The sequence below is a fragment of the Gordionus sp. m RMFG-2023 genome, chromosome 2 (genome assembly GCF_954871325.1).
Source record: "Gordionus sp. m RMFG-2023 chromosome 2, tfGorSpeb1-WG-v2, whole genome shotgun sequence".
In the NCBI taxonomy this organism is placed as follows: domain Eukaryota; kingdom Metazoa; phylum Nematomorpha; class Gordioida; order Chordodea; family Parachordodidae; genus Gordionus; species Gordionus sp. m RMFG-2023.
This window is the reverse complement of record NC_088776.1, coordinates 64,210,277-64,225,140: the sequence shown is the minus strand read 5'-3', so window position 1 is coordinate 64,225,140 and position 14,864 is coordinate 64,210,277. Positions and strand designations below refer to the sequence as shown.

Genomic DNA, 14,864 nt, shown 5'->3' with positions numbered 1-14,864 from the left:
TAAAGGATTTCTCTTTGAAAATTAATATTATCGTCTGCCTTCTTATTTCTTTCATTTCTAAATATTCCTTTCCTCTTTTAGGATTTATAAGTAAGTTATTTTTATTACATTTTTATATAATATTACAAAACAACGAATAAAAAAAGTAGTCAAAAAATGCAAACACCTATTTGCGTTTTTTTTTAATGGTTGATAATGCCTGTTAAATACAAGTAACAATGTTTATTAATGGATTTTGTATTGTAGAAGATTTAAGGATTAAAACGATATATTATATTATATTTAATATTAAATTGATGTTTTGAAAAGTTATACAATGATTTTTATTTAATATTAAATTGATGTTAATTTTGTATATATACTTAAATGATCATGATTACTTTTACTTTTGTTGTTTTTTGATCTTAGTTGAAAATAAAATCATCATTCTTCCTTAATTATTCAATACAATAGCTCACTATTTATTCTGTATTATTTATTCTTGTTCATTAATGCCAAACGGTAATCTTACCAATTTACACGAGGCCATTTTGAAAGGCATTATTGTAGCTTGCAACGCAGCGTTTTGTTCAATTTGTTCGTTCGTACTATTGGATTCGTTCTCTTACTTTATATCGATCCAGCCTTCCTAACTACAAAACTACCCCTTTTCCGCAAAATAATTTTTTAGATTTAAATTTGTATAAATTATTATATTTTTTTAAAATAATTATATAAATTTAAAATAATTTTTTATGTTTAATTTTGTATTCTCTAATTTTTTTTTGTACTAAAATCAGAAATATATACAATTTTTTTTTAAAAAAAGTTTAATGAAAAGCAATTTTATTTAGGAAAAATATGGTTCATTTTATTATATTTTATTAGAATTATATTAAAGACCTGTAGAGGTGCCATTATCAAGGCACGGTCCGAGTTTTATATTTTAAGGCCCGGCCTGGGTATATTACGGCCCGGCTCTAAGATCTCATAATTATATTATATAATATTTTTTTGAAAGTAAAATATCCTATTTTTACATATCTGAATCTCTTCTCTTTTTTCTAGCTGCCCGTCTCTGTGGTCTAGCCTATATTTAACCTTAATTTCCATAGACTTGTAGCTAATAATGAAGATTTTTATAAAAAGTTGGTTTTAAAATATACTGCCTGGCCCGTGCTTAGATTAATATGGCTTCACTAAAATCCCGTAATTGCAAATTTTATTGGTCAGAAAGTCAATATTTAGATGATTAGTGGAAACATATTTGAACAACCACATGTAAGATTTTGTCGAAAAGCTTGGTAGTTATGGAAAAATGTTTGTGAATTGATCAAAGGATGAGGTATATCAAGCGGGGATAGAGGTTGATTGGAGGCCATTTACGGGAATGGATAAGATTATGCTTCCTATTTCGCCACCTGATAAAATAATAGATAAATAGGAATATGGATTAAGAGGATATGCAGGTTATGTCTTTTTTTTCATAAGCCGATAATACTAGGTTCTGTTTACGATCTTCCTTCTTGGATTCTCTCATATTTAGAACTTTTTTTAGTATTAAAAATAAAGTTTCACAAGAAGCTATTTATACTCCTATGAATAAAGCAGACACACTGCATCTTCATGAGGGAATGAGGCAATGTGCCATTTATCTCTAAAATTAAAATATATTCTACTCCCTACCCTAGGAAGCAGTTACCTAACCCCCACTCCTTCTATCCTTATTTATATAGACATAAAATTAGTATAGTACTTAATGCCTATATGCTAACTATAACTTTTTCATATATTATTTTTGAAATATTTTCTAAGATGAAATTTTTATTGAGTATTAACCGCTCTACTCATTTATATAAATAATTTTAAAAGGTAATATTATAACCCAGTTTGACCTTTTATATAACAGTTAGTAACTGCCAGTTGATTATCACTAACCATGTTTCTTTATTATTCTTATCCTGAATTATGATGCCTGAAATAATTTTGATTAGGGTTTTTATTGGATGGATGGTCATTTGATCAATTAATTTGAATAAAATTTATAATAATATTGCAGCAATTTTTTATTAATGTCATTGTTTTTATATAATATATATAATTTCCAAATAATGTTTTGTGGACAACGTTTCCAAGGGCCGCCCTCTAGTAGTTTTAAAATAAAGGCTTTCATTTCATTTGATTAAATAAAGTTTCAAATAGTGAAAAACCTTAATATAAAATTTGAATAGATGTTACTATTTCAAATTCACCGTCCTTTCCTCACGAAAGAGCTATATCTACTGACTAAACAGATTGTTGAATGTTACAGCAATTTTTACTAGAGATGGGGTGGGGGGTACATGACATAAGATCAATTTTTATTTTGGGATAAGGTTTCGGTTGTTTAGAAGACACTTTCGCCAATCGTCTTTTAAATATAATTTGAGGCGAGTAGGTCATATGATATGTATTTCCTTCATTTTGTTTTTCATGATAATTTTAAGTTGAGGATGAGGTGTTGATACTATTAATAGGAGGAAGGGGACAACTTAAAGAGAGTTAAACCGTAATTTGTTTATGGGGAGGGGGGGTTGTAAGATCCTTATTAGAGACGTTGATGTAAATAAAGAATTAAGTGTCTAGTAGTTAATAGTGCGTGTTTGTTCAATAATCTTTTTTATGAATTTATCTCTTGGCTTACTTGGAAAAGGCTCATATTTTTCCATACAACTTAAATTTGAAATTTTCAAATATCGTTGGTTTGACAGAATCTGTTATAAAAGTATTAAGGGTGGCAAAAAATGAGAAACAGACTTTTAACTTTATTAAATAAATTTATTTTAAAAATATTTTTTAACTGGTAAGTACAATAATTTTCTAAGTTTATATAGTTTACAAAATCTATCAAGTTATTTATGTCGAATTATTGAGTTAATTTTATAAAACGAGTCTCCGCGAGGTTAAAGTTAATTTAATATAAGAATAAAAAAAATAAATCTTTTATTTAATAGATCACGATCAGTTAATAGATAGCGATCAATTTGGTCATCACAACAAATAGTTTTCAATATATTCATTTCGGTTGCAAGTAAATATAAAATGGTCATTAAATTTGACATAGGAGGGAAGATGAGAATTAAGGTAGTATAAATAATCAATATTTTAAGCTACGTTCAATATATCAAAAAAAATAAATTCAAAACTTTGGAAACTCAAATGAAAATAAATAAATAAGCTTTTTCTATTCTTTTTTTTTCTTCGATAATTTTACTTTATTAAAAAACAAATTTTTCATTAACAAATTATAATTAAAAATATATATTAAAAAACAAATAATATATTAAAAATGAATTAAAAATATATGTATGTATAAAAGAGAAATGAGATTAAAAAAATCAAATTTAAAAAAAGGGTACAAATCACCCTTGAGAAGAGTGAATGCTTAAAAAAAGGACCGGCAGATTTCCATGCTGACGAAAGTAAAATCCTTCATTGGGGTCCCCTGAGATCTGCCTCATTTTTTTTCCTATAGTTTTGATGAAATTGAGAGCATCACTTCCGAACATGCCTATGGTATTGGTAACGATTTGGATAAACACGGTATTAGTGAGGCAAGAATATTTATTTTTTTAGGATTTTGCCTTTTTCGATAGCAGAAAATGAGAGGTGGTGGCAAATCGACACAGATATAGTCCCAAGCTAGTGGGAGACCATTGGTCTAGGGAATGAGAGATATGCCATCGGGGTGTATGGGGTTTCGTTTGAGAGGCCCATTGGTTCGAGGGTGGATGGAATATTTACTTTTTTAAGAGCAGCTAGGAGGATGTTGTTAATAGATTTATCACGCGGTTGTGGTCCATGGGAGAACTTGCAGAGCAAGGGATGGTATTGATTCGATGGGATGGCCACAGTCTATGCAAATAAAGGGAAGCTAGGCATTACAGCTAAGGTGGAAGGCTAACTGCGTAGCTGTTCGCCCATAGGCGTAGCCAGGGGGAGGGGGCAAGGGAAAATTCCCCCCTTCAGAAATTTATCACTTTTTGTGAATATCATAGCTAATAAAAAATATCCCCCTTAGTCCTCCCCCAACTTCCTGGCCCCTAAAAATGTATGCATATATCTTAAACAATAATATGAAAGAAAGAATGTAAAATTTGATATTTTTTTATAAAACTATTAATTATAATTTATACAATATATAAAAAAAGTGAACCAAAAATGTTTTTTAAGAAATGGAATATAAATAAGCCAAAATAATTAAATGTAAATTGTTGCTATATATTATCAAGAGCATTGATTAGTAAAATTTGATAAGAAATTATCTATAATATATTTCTAACTGTCAAATATGTCTGTAAAAGTGGAATTTTACCTAGTATTTTGTATCTAATTCTATATAATAGAGGAATATCAACTATATGTCTACTTACTTTTTATAAATAAATTTCTTATACTTGTTTGGAATAAATTATTACCATGCTTTTATAATAATGTATATACAAGTAATTTACTATATTTTTTATATTAAAAATATATTTCATTTTTGTTCCAGGCTTATTTTTTTATAAAAACCTCCCATCTTGTAAAAATATTTTATAACTATATATAGACTAAGGTAACCCGGCCGAAGGCCGAGCAAAAGCGGGTCGACGACCCGCCCAATTAAGGTCTGGGGGCGAAGCCCCCAGTAATTTTTCAATTACCCACCCCCTAGGAAAATCCTGGCTACGCCTATGTGTTCGCCAGTCAAGAGGAGGCCATGATTGGAGCATGGGATGGCTTACAACCATTCGTAACCTGAGCTTTACTAAATTATTGGGATTATCCTCAAAGGGCCTGTTCGAAATAAGTATTCAACGGAACGGGCGATCAGAGGAGCATCCCGGTTTTTCTAAATGCTGGAAGCGGGACGACTAAGGGTGGGTGAGCATTTGTGTCCCAAAAGGTGAAGGCCTGCAAGAGATCAGTATCTGAAGGAGTGGATCCATTATCGATGATAGATTGTGCAGCAAAACGAGATGAGATAAAGGGTGAGAGGGAAAGTTGTATCGGGGATCGGATACCAATATCACCAGACTTGCTAAATATAATAACATATTAACAGATATAATCTTAGAAAACTTTATAAAGGGATTTAATATACGATTTCATTAAAATTTAAGTTTATTAAAGATTCAAAACTTTAGAAATTTATAAATATTTTGGACAACCTTAAAAAATATATATTTTATAACTACTTCTAAGAATAATATTATGTAAAAGTATTTTTTTAATCATATTTTATAAACCAACTCGCTCTTGTTAATTAAAAATTTACGAACCCTGTTTCTGTTTGGGTATTTAGAATTCAATTTGCGCTGCTCTATTAATATCCATACGTTTTACCAAATTAATAAAAATTTGTGACATCATTACTTTTACCAGAACAAAGATATTTATATATATAATGATATCGAAGAATGCGTAGATATTTATTAGAAATATCAAAAATATTACACTTTTTAAAAATTATATTCTTTAGTTAAAATTCATTATTCTCATTATTCATATTAAATTGTATAATTGTAAATATACTGCACCATAGGTACTGTTGTTTAAAAGCCCGATAAAATAATAAATTCAGGTTATTATTCAAGATCTATGAAAAATAAATTTGAGTCTGTTGTAGCATATATTCATAAATTTTTACAACCATTTAAAAAGTAAGAAATTTTTTATTACAATTCATATGGTTAAGTTATTATAGGAACTAAATATGGCTGATGGTGCATCTAAATATGATCGTGCAATAACCGTATTTTCTCCTGACGGACATCTTTTTCAGGTAGAATATGCACAAGAAGCTGTTGTCAAAGGATCGACTGCTGTAAACTTTTAAATTTATTTCAAAAAATCTTTTTGATATTATGCTTAAGTTTTCTAGCTTATATATTTTGATCCTAATTACAATTGATCTCGTTTTTTATAAATATCTACAACCAATAAACCTAAAATTTATATAAATTATTCTACAAAATTTTTTGCTTCTTTACCACAGATCAAAATCAAGAAAATTATCTAAATGCAATTTTTGATAGTAAATTGTAGAATGTAATTTTAGTTTAAAAATATTAGAGAAAAATAAATACATAAAATATAAAGATTGATATTTTAAGTTAATAAGTTCTATATTTTAAAATAAATATTAACATTTCTGATTTCATAGAAAGGAGTAATTTTTTTGGAAGTTGCCTAGACTATAATACAAATTTGCAAAAATAGAGTTTTGAGAGAACAGTTTTAAGAGGGAGTAAAGTATTTATTGCCATTTTTTCCAATAAATAGGCATTTTTAATATTTATCATCTTCATATTTATTTCTAGTGGTTCATTCAAATATAAAATATTTTTATTTTGAAGGTTTCGACTGAACATTTCCATTTTTATTAACAGCTTTGAAATCCATAGATTTATATCTCTTACTTACTTTGTAGGGGCATGGGTGTGATGGCTAAAAAAAATTTAAACATTTGATGGGTTTTTGTTTCACTATATTGCATATTTTATAAGTTTAAGTAAAAACATAAAAGACCTATCCAACCAATAAAATAATTTTTAAACATTGGTTGGGTTGGTTAAACAAATTTTTAGATAAATTAGATGGTGAATGGATAAAATTTTAAAAACATGGGTGAGTTGGTTAAAAAATTTAGAACAATAAGCGGGTAGGCATTTTGGGTTAAAAATCACTTATAGCTGATCTGTCATGGACCAACATAATTAAATCAAGGAATTTTGAAAAAAAATGAACATGTTATTCTTGTCCTTTTCTTTTCATGCCCAAAATAAAGTGCCAGCAAGATTGATAATAGAGGTGCATGCTAGCCTAATTTATTTATTTATTTATGGCCTATCATTTGCTTATGGTGGCAATAAGAAATCACACCCTAAATAGCCCACCACTCTAGAAAGGTAATATCTTAAAGTCCACAGTATACCAGAAAATTTCATGGCGTTTTAAATTTATTTTCTAAATTTTCTCAAGATTTTATTGCTACTTTTTTATTTTTTTGAAAATTTATTCTATCCTACCTTTCAGTTTTTTTATTCAGTTAATTATTATAATTCTGTTTTTTATTATTTTTATAATTCTATAAATATTAAACAAAATAATTTATTTTAATCGTGTTTGTCTTTTTGCCTTTCCTTCAATAAGATAACCTTTCACTTGAAGCCGATCTCCAAGGCTGATAAAATTTTACTGGCTAATTTGAAAAGGAATCTCCTGCTTCCAAAACTTTAAAATACCTCAATTATTATTTGTTTTATGGTCAACCTTTTTTTTAAATTTAATTCTCACAACTTTCGTTGGTAGATGTTAACTCTTCAACAGAATTAGAAGAATTATCTAGGAATTTCTAAATGTTTTAGTAAGGTTTTTCATTGGATGGAAGAATGAACTAAAAAACTTAAAAATGAGAGAGAGAAAAATCAACCTTTACATTTTCCGGAAATCAAAAAACACCTATTAAATTATATCTAAGAAAGGGATTTAATGGCTATCTTATGATACCATGTAGATTTCTATCTATCTATTTATTTTATCGGTTTTCCTGAATTAGGTAGGACGCTGTTTTTAGCTTTGACCCACCACATCTCCGAAACTAACTGGGTTAGAGCTCAAATAAGATGCCATAGGTTTATACATCATGCAGAGTTTCGTTAGATTTAAAAGAGGGACACATAAGCGGATTGAAATTAGTATTGTTAAAAAGTCCGATGTATCGATTTGCCAAACTGGCCCGATTAAGATATTAGATATTTATATAAGTGTCTAGATTAGGCAAATAGATTTTAAAGTATTTCTGCCGGCTATGTGCAAAATCTTTAGGCTTATGTTATTTTTGGTTTATGATCTTACCCGAATCCGACTTTTAACATTTTACACTCATATCTTGTTCTGATTACCTGGTAACTATAACTGCTGCCTAATTCCAAGCATTTTACATTATTGATCTATCCGATGTATACTTTCTATTAGGTTTCGATAATCCCACTTAAAATTTCTGGCCACTATTTATATGTCAACAATTATATTTTAGATCGGCGTTAGAGGTAGAGACGTGGTTGTCTTGGGAGTAGAAAAGAAATCCATCGCCAAATTGCAAGAAGAACGCACAATCAGGAAAATATGTTCCCTGGACGACCATATAGTCATGGCATTTGCCGGTGAAATATTTATTTTATTACCTCACTCCACATTTTATATTTGCATAATTTATTTTTTGCGCGAAGAGTTATAAATAACTGATTGTAATAGAAGGTGTAACCGGAAAATAATTTGTCGATATTTATTGAGGCAAAACCAAGTTTTAATCACAAAAAAAAACGATTACATATCAGTATCACTTTTGTCCTTTTTTTTAGCAATCTATTTATTTTAGAGTGTAAATCTTGAAACTAGAATATTTAGTCCTTAATTTGGCGCCATAATATTCCTCCTTAAACTCTATACCGTTGGTACTAACCGTTTTAACAATTTGGAAGAGTTTGGTAGGCTCGATTCTTTAATGGCTAACTTAATAATTTAGCCAAAAATATTAGTCAGGCACCTGATTTCGTTAACAGTTGTTTCAAACCTTTCTGTTCACCTATGGAACAAAATCCCCAGGGTTGCGTGGTAGTTTTCAGCCAAAATATTGTGGTTAGCGTTTCGCCGCCATCTTTATCGAGACACGAACCGAGTGGTTTACCGCTAGTCGTTTAACAACACTAGGTGGAACGACTTCGGGCACAAATTCAACTCGTGCAAATGTATGGTGCTCATATTCATAGGCAACCCGAATACCAAAGGAACCAACCTTTGCTGAGTTTAGCATAAGAAAAAAATATGGCTCATCTATATTAAATATCAGAATTAGGGTCGGTATTTACCGCTCTCAAAAAAAAAGTATCATTCCACAATAAATCAAGCACGATTGGTGCGGTCCCCTTTGATTTTTTTTTAAAAATTTAGTAAGCAAAGAAAGGTTAAAATATAATGTATCTATAGTAAATCCTCAGATTATGGGATGTAACAGCTATTAGTTCGACTTATAAAACGTGGGAATATATGGTTCCACTGACTGAATTCGAGTATCATAATACTTTAAAACAAAAATTAATTTTATCAAATTCAAAATTATATCAAAATCTTTCGTATAAAAATAAGTAGACTATCGCCCTTTTTTTCTTCCTTTTTTTTACACATTCTCTTAAAAACAATAATAGACTGTAACATTTAGAACAATTAAAATAAGAATTGGAAGATTATAATTCGTTGTCAAATAAGAAAGGTTAAAATAACATGATACTAAATCAGACTAATATCCTCGTTAGAACTAAACTGATACTAAATCAGACTAATATCCTCGATTATATATATTTTTCTATAATATTCGTCAAATCAGAAAAGTTAGAACTAAAATGATACTAAATCTTTATTAAATAATAAGTTAAAAATATAATCAAACTAAATTAATTAAAAAAAATTAAAATAATCTAAAATTAAAAATTATAATTAAGTTCGTAAAATCATGATCTTTTTTTATACAAATATCCTCGAATATATATATACTTTTCTATAATTCATTTACATAATGTTTTATAAACAAACTGAAAAAAATTTTGAACTTTCTTTAATTTGAATAATCATTCTTTTTTATTCCTCTTTCTTTAAATCATTTGCATTCGAAATTTAATTCTTTTTTCTTGAGTAGATTTGAATATCCTCGGCTTTGTAATTTGGTTTAACAATTACAACATAGACAAAAACGTTACTAATTAAATACTTAAACACTCTCTAACATAAATTTCTATATCCCTTTATCGTGTAATCATGATTACAAATCTAAGAAATAGGCAAAATGTTAGCCTCCTAACATTTATATTTTGGGAGGGTTTTAAAAAATAGCAAAAAATAACGTACTTTTTTTACCATCATCTGCCTTCATTCAATTAAACATATTAAAAACTACTTAATTGAATAAAGAATTTAATATCAAAATTACCTATACAAAGATTATACTTTTAGATCAAAAAAGAAATTTTGTATTGATTTTTTACAATTTCCTGCCATTTAATTTAATATTATGTATAGTATATAAGAATTAAAATGATTTTTTTGGAAATGATACTATTCCTAAATTTTTATAAAATATTTAAGTAGACATTACAGGATTCCTCTTATGTATTTATAAAAATAATTCGAGCTGAGGTGCAACTAGCTTCATTTTTCAGAATCCATAAAAAATTAAGTCTAACCAGGATGCAGCCTCAGTGCTTAGGCTTACTTGCTTACACGAATTTTTGCAGAAACATAGGGTACTTAAAAAAACATAATCCATATACTAAAGATCTTTTTTACAGTAACCATTTAAAATCTGAGGTGTACCTATGCCCCAGATTACCACCCAAGAGTTAACTTAAAATATATGAGGCCTGACCTCATGCATATGTGAAGGGGGGGGGAGGTGACTTCCGAAAGATTTGTCGGAAATTTAATGATTATAAAACATATAATATTCAGGTCTAACAGCTGACGCCAGAGTACTCATAAACCGAGCCAGAATAGAGTGTCAGAGCCACAGGTTAACCTTCGAGGATCCAGTCTCTGTCGAACATATTTCCCGATATATCGCATCCTACAAACAAGTTTTTATTTAAAAAAACTAATTAATTTAACTTTAAAAAAAAATCGAAACAAAAGTATAAGAAAAACAGGATTTTTAAATGTTTATTAAATATTGTAATAAATCAAAGTTTGAGTAATGAAGGCTCTATCTTCACATTTTCGGAATTTTTTGAGGTAACCTATTATTTTTTTGATTATCACTATTTTTTACTCTATCAACGTAAACACTATTGCATGGTAACGTTGACCGCGAATATTTTTAAGAAAATTTATGGTCAGATAGACCACTGCATTTCTCAACCGACGATAAAATGATATTGATTGACACAAATTTGAGATTACTATCAATACAAATGCATATATTTTTTTATATCAAAAAGAAATACACGCAAAGCAACGGTAGACGTCCTTTCGGCATATCTATCCTCTTAGCTGGGTTTGATCAAGATGGCAGTCCCCATATATTTCAAACGGATCCAGCCGGTACACATCTAGAATGGAAGGTATCCTTTATTTAATTTTAAGACAATTCCATTTCGCCTAGAATTCTCCACCTACACCAAATTTTTATTTTTAATCTGTCCAAATATTTTTCCCGAGCCATATGGTCCAGGTTTGGATAAACTTGTAGGGCTCTAGTTTGGTGTTCATCAAGTTGAATTTCACTGTTATAGTCAAATAGAAATATTTTTATCCTTAAAGTCCTGAAAAAATTTATTTATCACGGAATAAAATTACAAATATAATATTCCTTTTTCTTTATTATATTATACAAGGCTAACGCTATAGGGAGAGGCTTTAAAACGGTCAGAGAATTTTTGGAAAAAAATTACACTGAAACTGAAGTTGCTACCAAGGAAGGCTGCATTTCTCTTGCCGTTAAATCTCTGCTCGAAGTCGTTCAAAGTGGCGGGAAATCCATGGAGATCGGGATTATGGAAAGAGGAATGCCTTACAAGGTTCGTTTCTTTATTTAATCCTTCCTTTAGTTGAACATTTAGCCCAAATAACTTTGTTTGCCATATCAGGTTTTATTTTCCTGTAAAATAATCATTGAGTGTATTTATTCCATTTTATACAACATTTTTATAATATTTTATAATCCGTAGCCAAAATCACCACTTTATTTTATGGCAACAAGTGCCACTTTTCCTTTGAAAATATACATAAATTCAATCGAATTCCCTTCAATTAAAAAAAATAGATATATAACTATATCCTATGTCTTTACCTACGGGAGAAATTTATTGTTAAATCGGATCTCCAAGCATAGGTTTGGATTTTTCCCCCTAACCCGTATTAAACTTTGACTCACAAATATTAAGGCATATCAACTTGAACTCAATTTATTCTCCTAGACGGAGGTAAAAAGGCATAGGATATAATATATCCATTTTTCTATCCCGACCATGGTCCTCAAGAAAAGACCGATTCGTGGTTCCAAGTAAAAAGGCAGGTTTAGGACTTAGTGTCAATCTTTTTATAATTTTTTTTATTTTATTAGGAATCTTCAGTTTTACAGTTAAGAATATATTCGAATATCAGGAAATATCTCATCTCTAAAAGGGAATGTCGTGATGGGTGAAAGAAGAAAAGAAAATGTTTTTTTTATTTGTTAGCATGAGTTGCAAGTAATATTTTTTTTATGTTATTATAAAAAAAAAATATCGTAAATTGTTTTTTTTATGTTATTATAAAAAAAAAATATCGTAAATTGTTTTTTTTATTATATAAAATTGCAACTCACGCTAACAAATAAAAAAAACATTTTCTTTTCTTCTTTCACCCATCACGACATGCCATCCTCAGAGAGCTACGCTCCCAGCAACTCCTCCCATTCTCCGGCTGACAGGTCTACTACTGGCCAGCTATCGTTGCTATCGCCACTGACATTAGGATGACTATTCATAATATTCCACGGCTCCACCAAGGCCATAGGTATCGTCCTCCCATTATTTTCCAATACCCCATTTTCTGGTGTTCTCTGTGTTATCCTCACTGGCAAAGTGGTATGAATTGACAAAGGATTCTCCCGGTTCCTACTCCTTTCACGCTCCGTTTGACCCTGGAACTCCGGCGCCGGGCGCCTATTTGTTGTTCGCTCGTCATCCCGTCTCCTCGCGCACTGATTTTGTACATGATCAGTTGCCCGACAGATATAGCAGACCCGCGGCCTCCTCCATGGTCTCAGCCCCTGCCGTCGAGGCTCCGGGATCACCTCACGATGGTTGGTTGTTGTAACACGGACTGGCCAAAAAATTGGGAAGGAATTTTATCTGTTGGAAAGAAAAATAGATGTGTGTCGACAGTTGAACGGGGGAAATTGGGGTTTAAAAGAGGAATAATAATGATATTATATTATTCAGTGGAGTTGGGAGAAATAGAAGAACTTATTTAAAAAAAAATTTTTGTTCCTGATTTTTTTTTGTGTAAAAATTTAAAATTAATAGACGATTTTTTGGGGTCACTTGTCCTGAGCAAAATTCTTTTTACCCCTAGGAAATAAAGTAAAAGAATAATTTATATGAGAATTAATTTTTTTTACCCGAATTTAAATGGGAATGTATGTATATAGAATGATATCTGGAGTGCATCGGTGTTTGTATTGGGAGGGTCTGACGATCAGAGTTAGCATATTTCGGGTCGAGTAGACGAGGAAGGCCGGATTCTACCGCCATTAAGACAAAACAATGATATTCTCAGGAGTTACATGAACGACGGGCCAGTCCGTGTTACAACAATCAACCATCGTGAGGTGAGCCCGGAGCTACCGGAGCCCCGACGGCAGGGGCTGAGACCATGGAGGAGGCCGCGGGTCTGCTATATCTGTCGGGCGACTGATGTGCCCGAGGAGACGGGATGACGAGCGAACAACAAATAGGTGCCCGGCGCCGGAGTCCCAGGGTCAAACGGAGCGTGAGGAGTAGGAACCGGGAGAATCCTTTGTCAATTCACACCACTTTGCCAGTGAGGAAAACACAGAGAACACCAGAAAATGGGGTATTGGAGAATAATGGGAGGACGATACCTATCGCCTTGGTGGAGCCGTGGAATATTACGAATAGTCATCCTAATGTCAGTGGCGATAGCAACGATAGCTGGCCAGTAGTAGACCTGTCAGCCGGAGAATGGGAGGAGTTGCTGGGAGCTTAGCTCTCTGGGGATGGCAAATCGTGATGGGTGAAAGAAGAAAAGAAAATGTTTTTTTTATTTGTTAGCATGAGTTGCAATTTTATATAATAAAAAAAGTAATATTTTTTATGCTGTTATTATAAAAAAATACTCATGCTAACAAATAAAAAAACATTTTCTTTTCTTCTTTCACCCATCACGACAGGGAAGATGGATGAATTAATGACATTGATACTAACCTAAACTGACGATTCAATTAAAATTGACATATATTCAAGTTAGCTGTAATCAATATCGTTAGCTCTAGCTTCGTTGAAGCATTTCGTTTAATTACCATTTATACATTTCCTCTAAATATTCTCCAATGGCGAATTTCAATGTATGTACACTTTTTAATGAAGGGCGAAAGAATAAAAAGTCTACGAATCTATTTTAAACCTATTAATTAATGGTCAACTTCCTAATTTCTTGAAAATTTATATATCGTATTTTTACATCTCATAAATTTTAATTTTTAAAAACAGACTCTGACTCCAGAAGAGATCGAAGGCTATATCATCAAGATTGAGAAGGAAAGGGAAGAAGAGATTGAAAGGAAAAAACAACAGAAAAGATCTTGAAAATATTTTTATCCTCACTTTTTTTTCATGTATTTTCATTTTTTATATTTTATTTTTGGATTTTAAATATTCAAAAAAATATTACTTGATTTACATTTAAAAAACGGAAAATAAAGGTTACAAAATGATTGAAGTTGATTTAAGAAAGAATGAAAAAGTTTAAGTTTAACATTTGGTCGAAAATTGAGAATTTATTTATACCTATTCTATTTTTATTTTTTAATATTTTTATTTCTTACAACTTTTGTCCAATTTAAAAACGGAAATTTTTGAAAAAAAGAAAACGCCAAAATTTTTTTTTTGAATTATGTGTAGAAGAACTACGTGAATCGATTTGGATTGCTGGCATAATAAAACAAATTACAAAAGCATGCCTACTATAGGGGTATAAACAACATTCAATAGAAATGTTTTGCTAATCCTATTTAACGGACAAATCTTAATTTAAACTCATTCACTTGAATTTGTATTATCCATCTCATCAAAGTTTTTTAAGTTCAA

At 30.4% G+C, this 14,864-nt stretch overlaps 1 protein-coding gene across 1 annotated transcript; it reads left to right on the top strand.

Moving 5' to 3' along the window:
• The first annotated feature begins 5,578 nt into the window (after positions 1-5,578).
• Positions 5,579-14,474, top strand: LOC135923091 (proteasome subunit alpha type-7-like). The gene is made up of 7 exons (XM_065457660.1): positions 5,579-5,663; positions 5,708-5,827; positions 8,042-8,168; positions 10,507-10,631; positions 10,992-11,114; positions 11,388-11,570; positions 14,268-14,474. Exons 2-7 carry the CDS (start codon positions 5,717-5,719, stop codon positions 14,361-14,363), a joined length of 765 nt encoding a protein of 254 aa, XP_065313732.1. The 5' UTR covers positions 5,579-5,663; positions 5,708-5,716; the 3' UTR covers positions 14,364-14,474.
• The last annotated feature ends 390 nt before the right edge of the window (positions 14,475-14,864 follow it).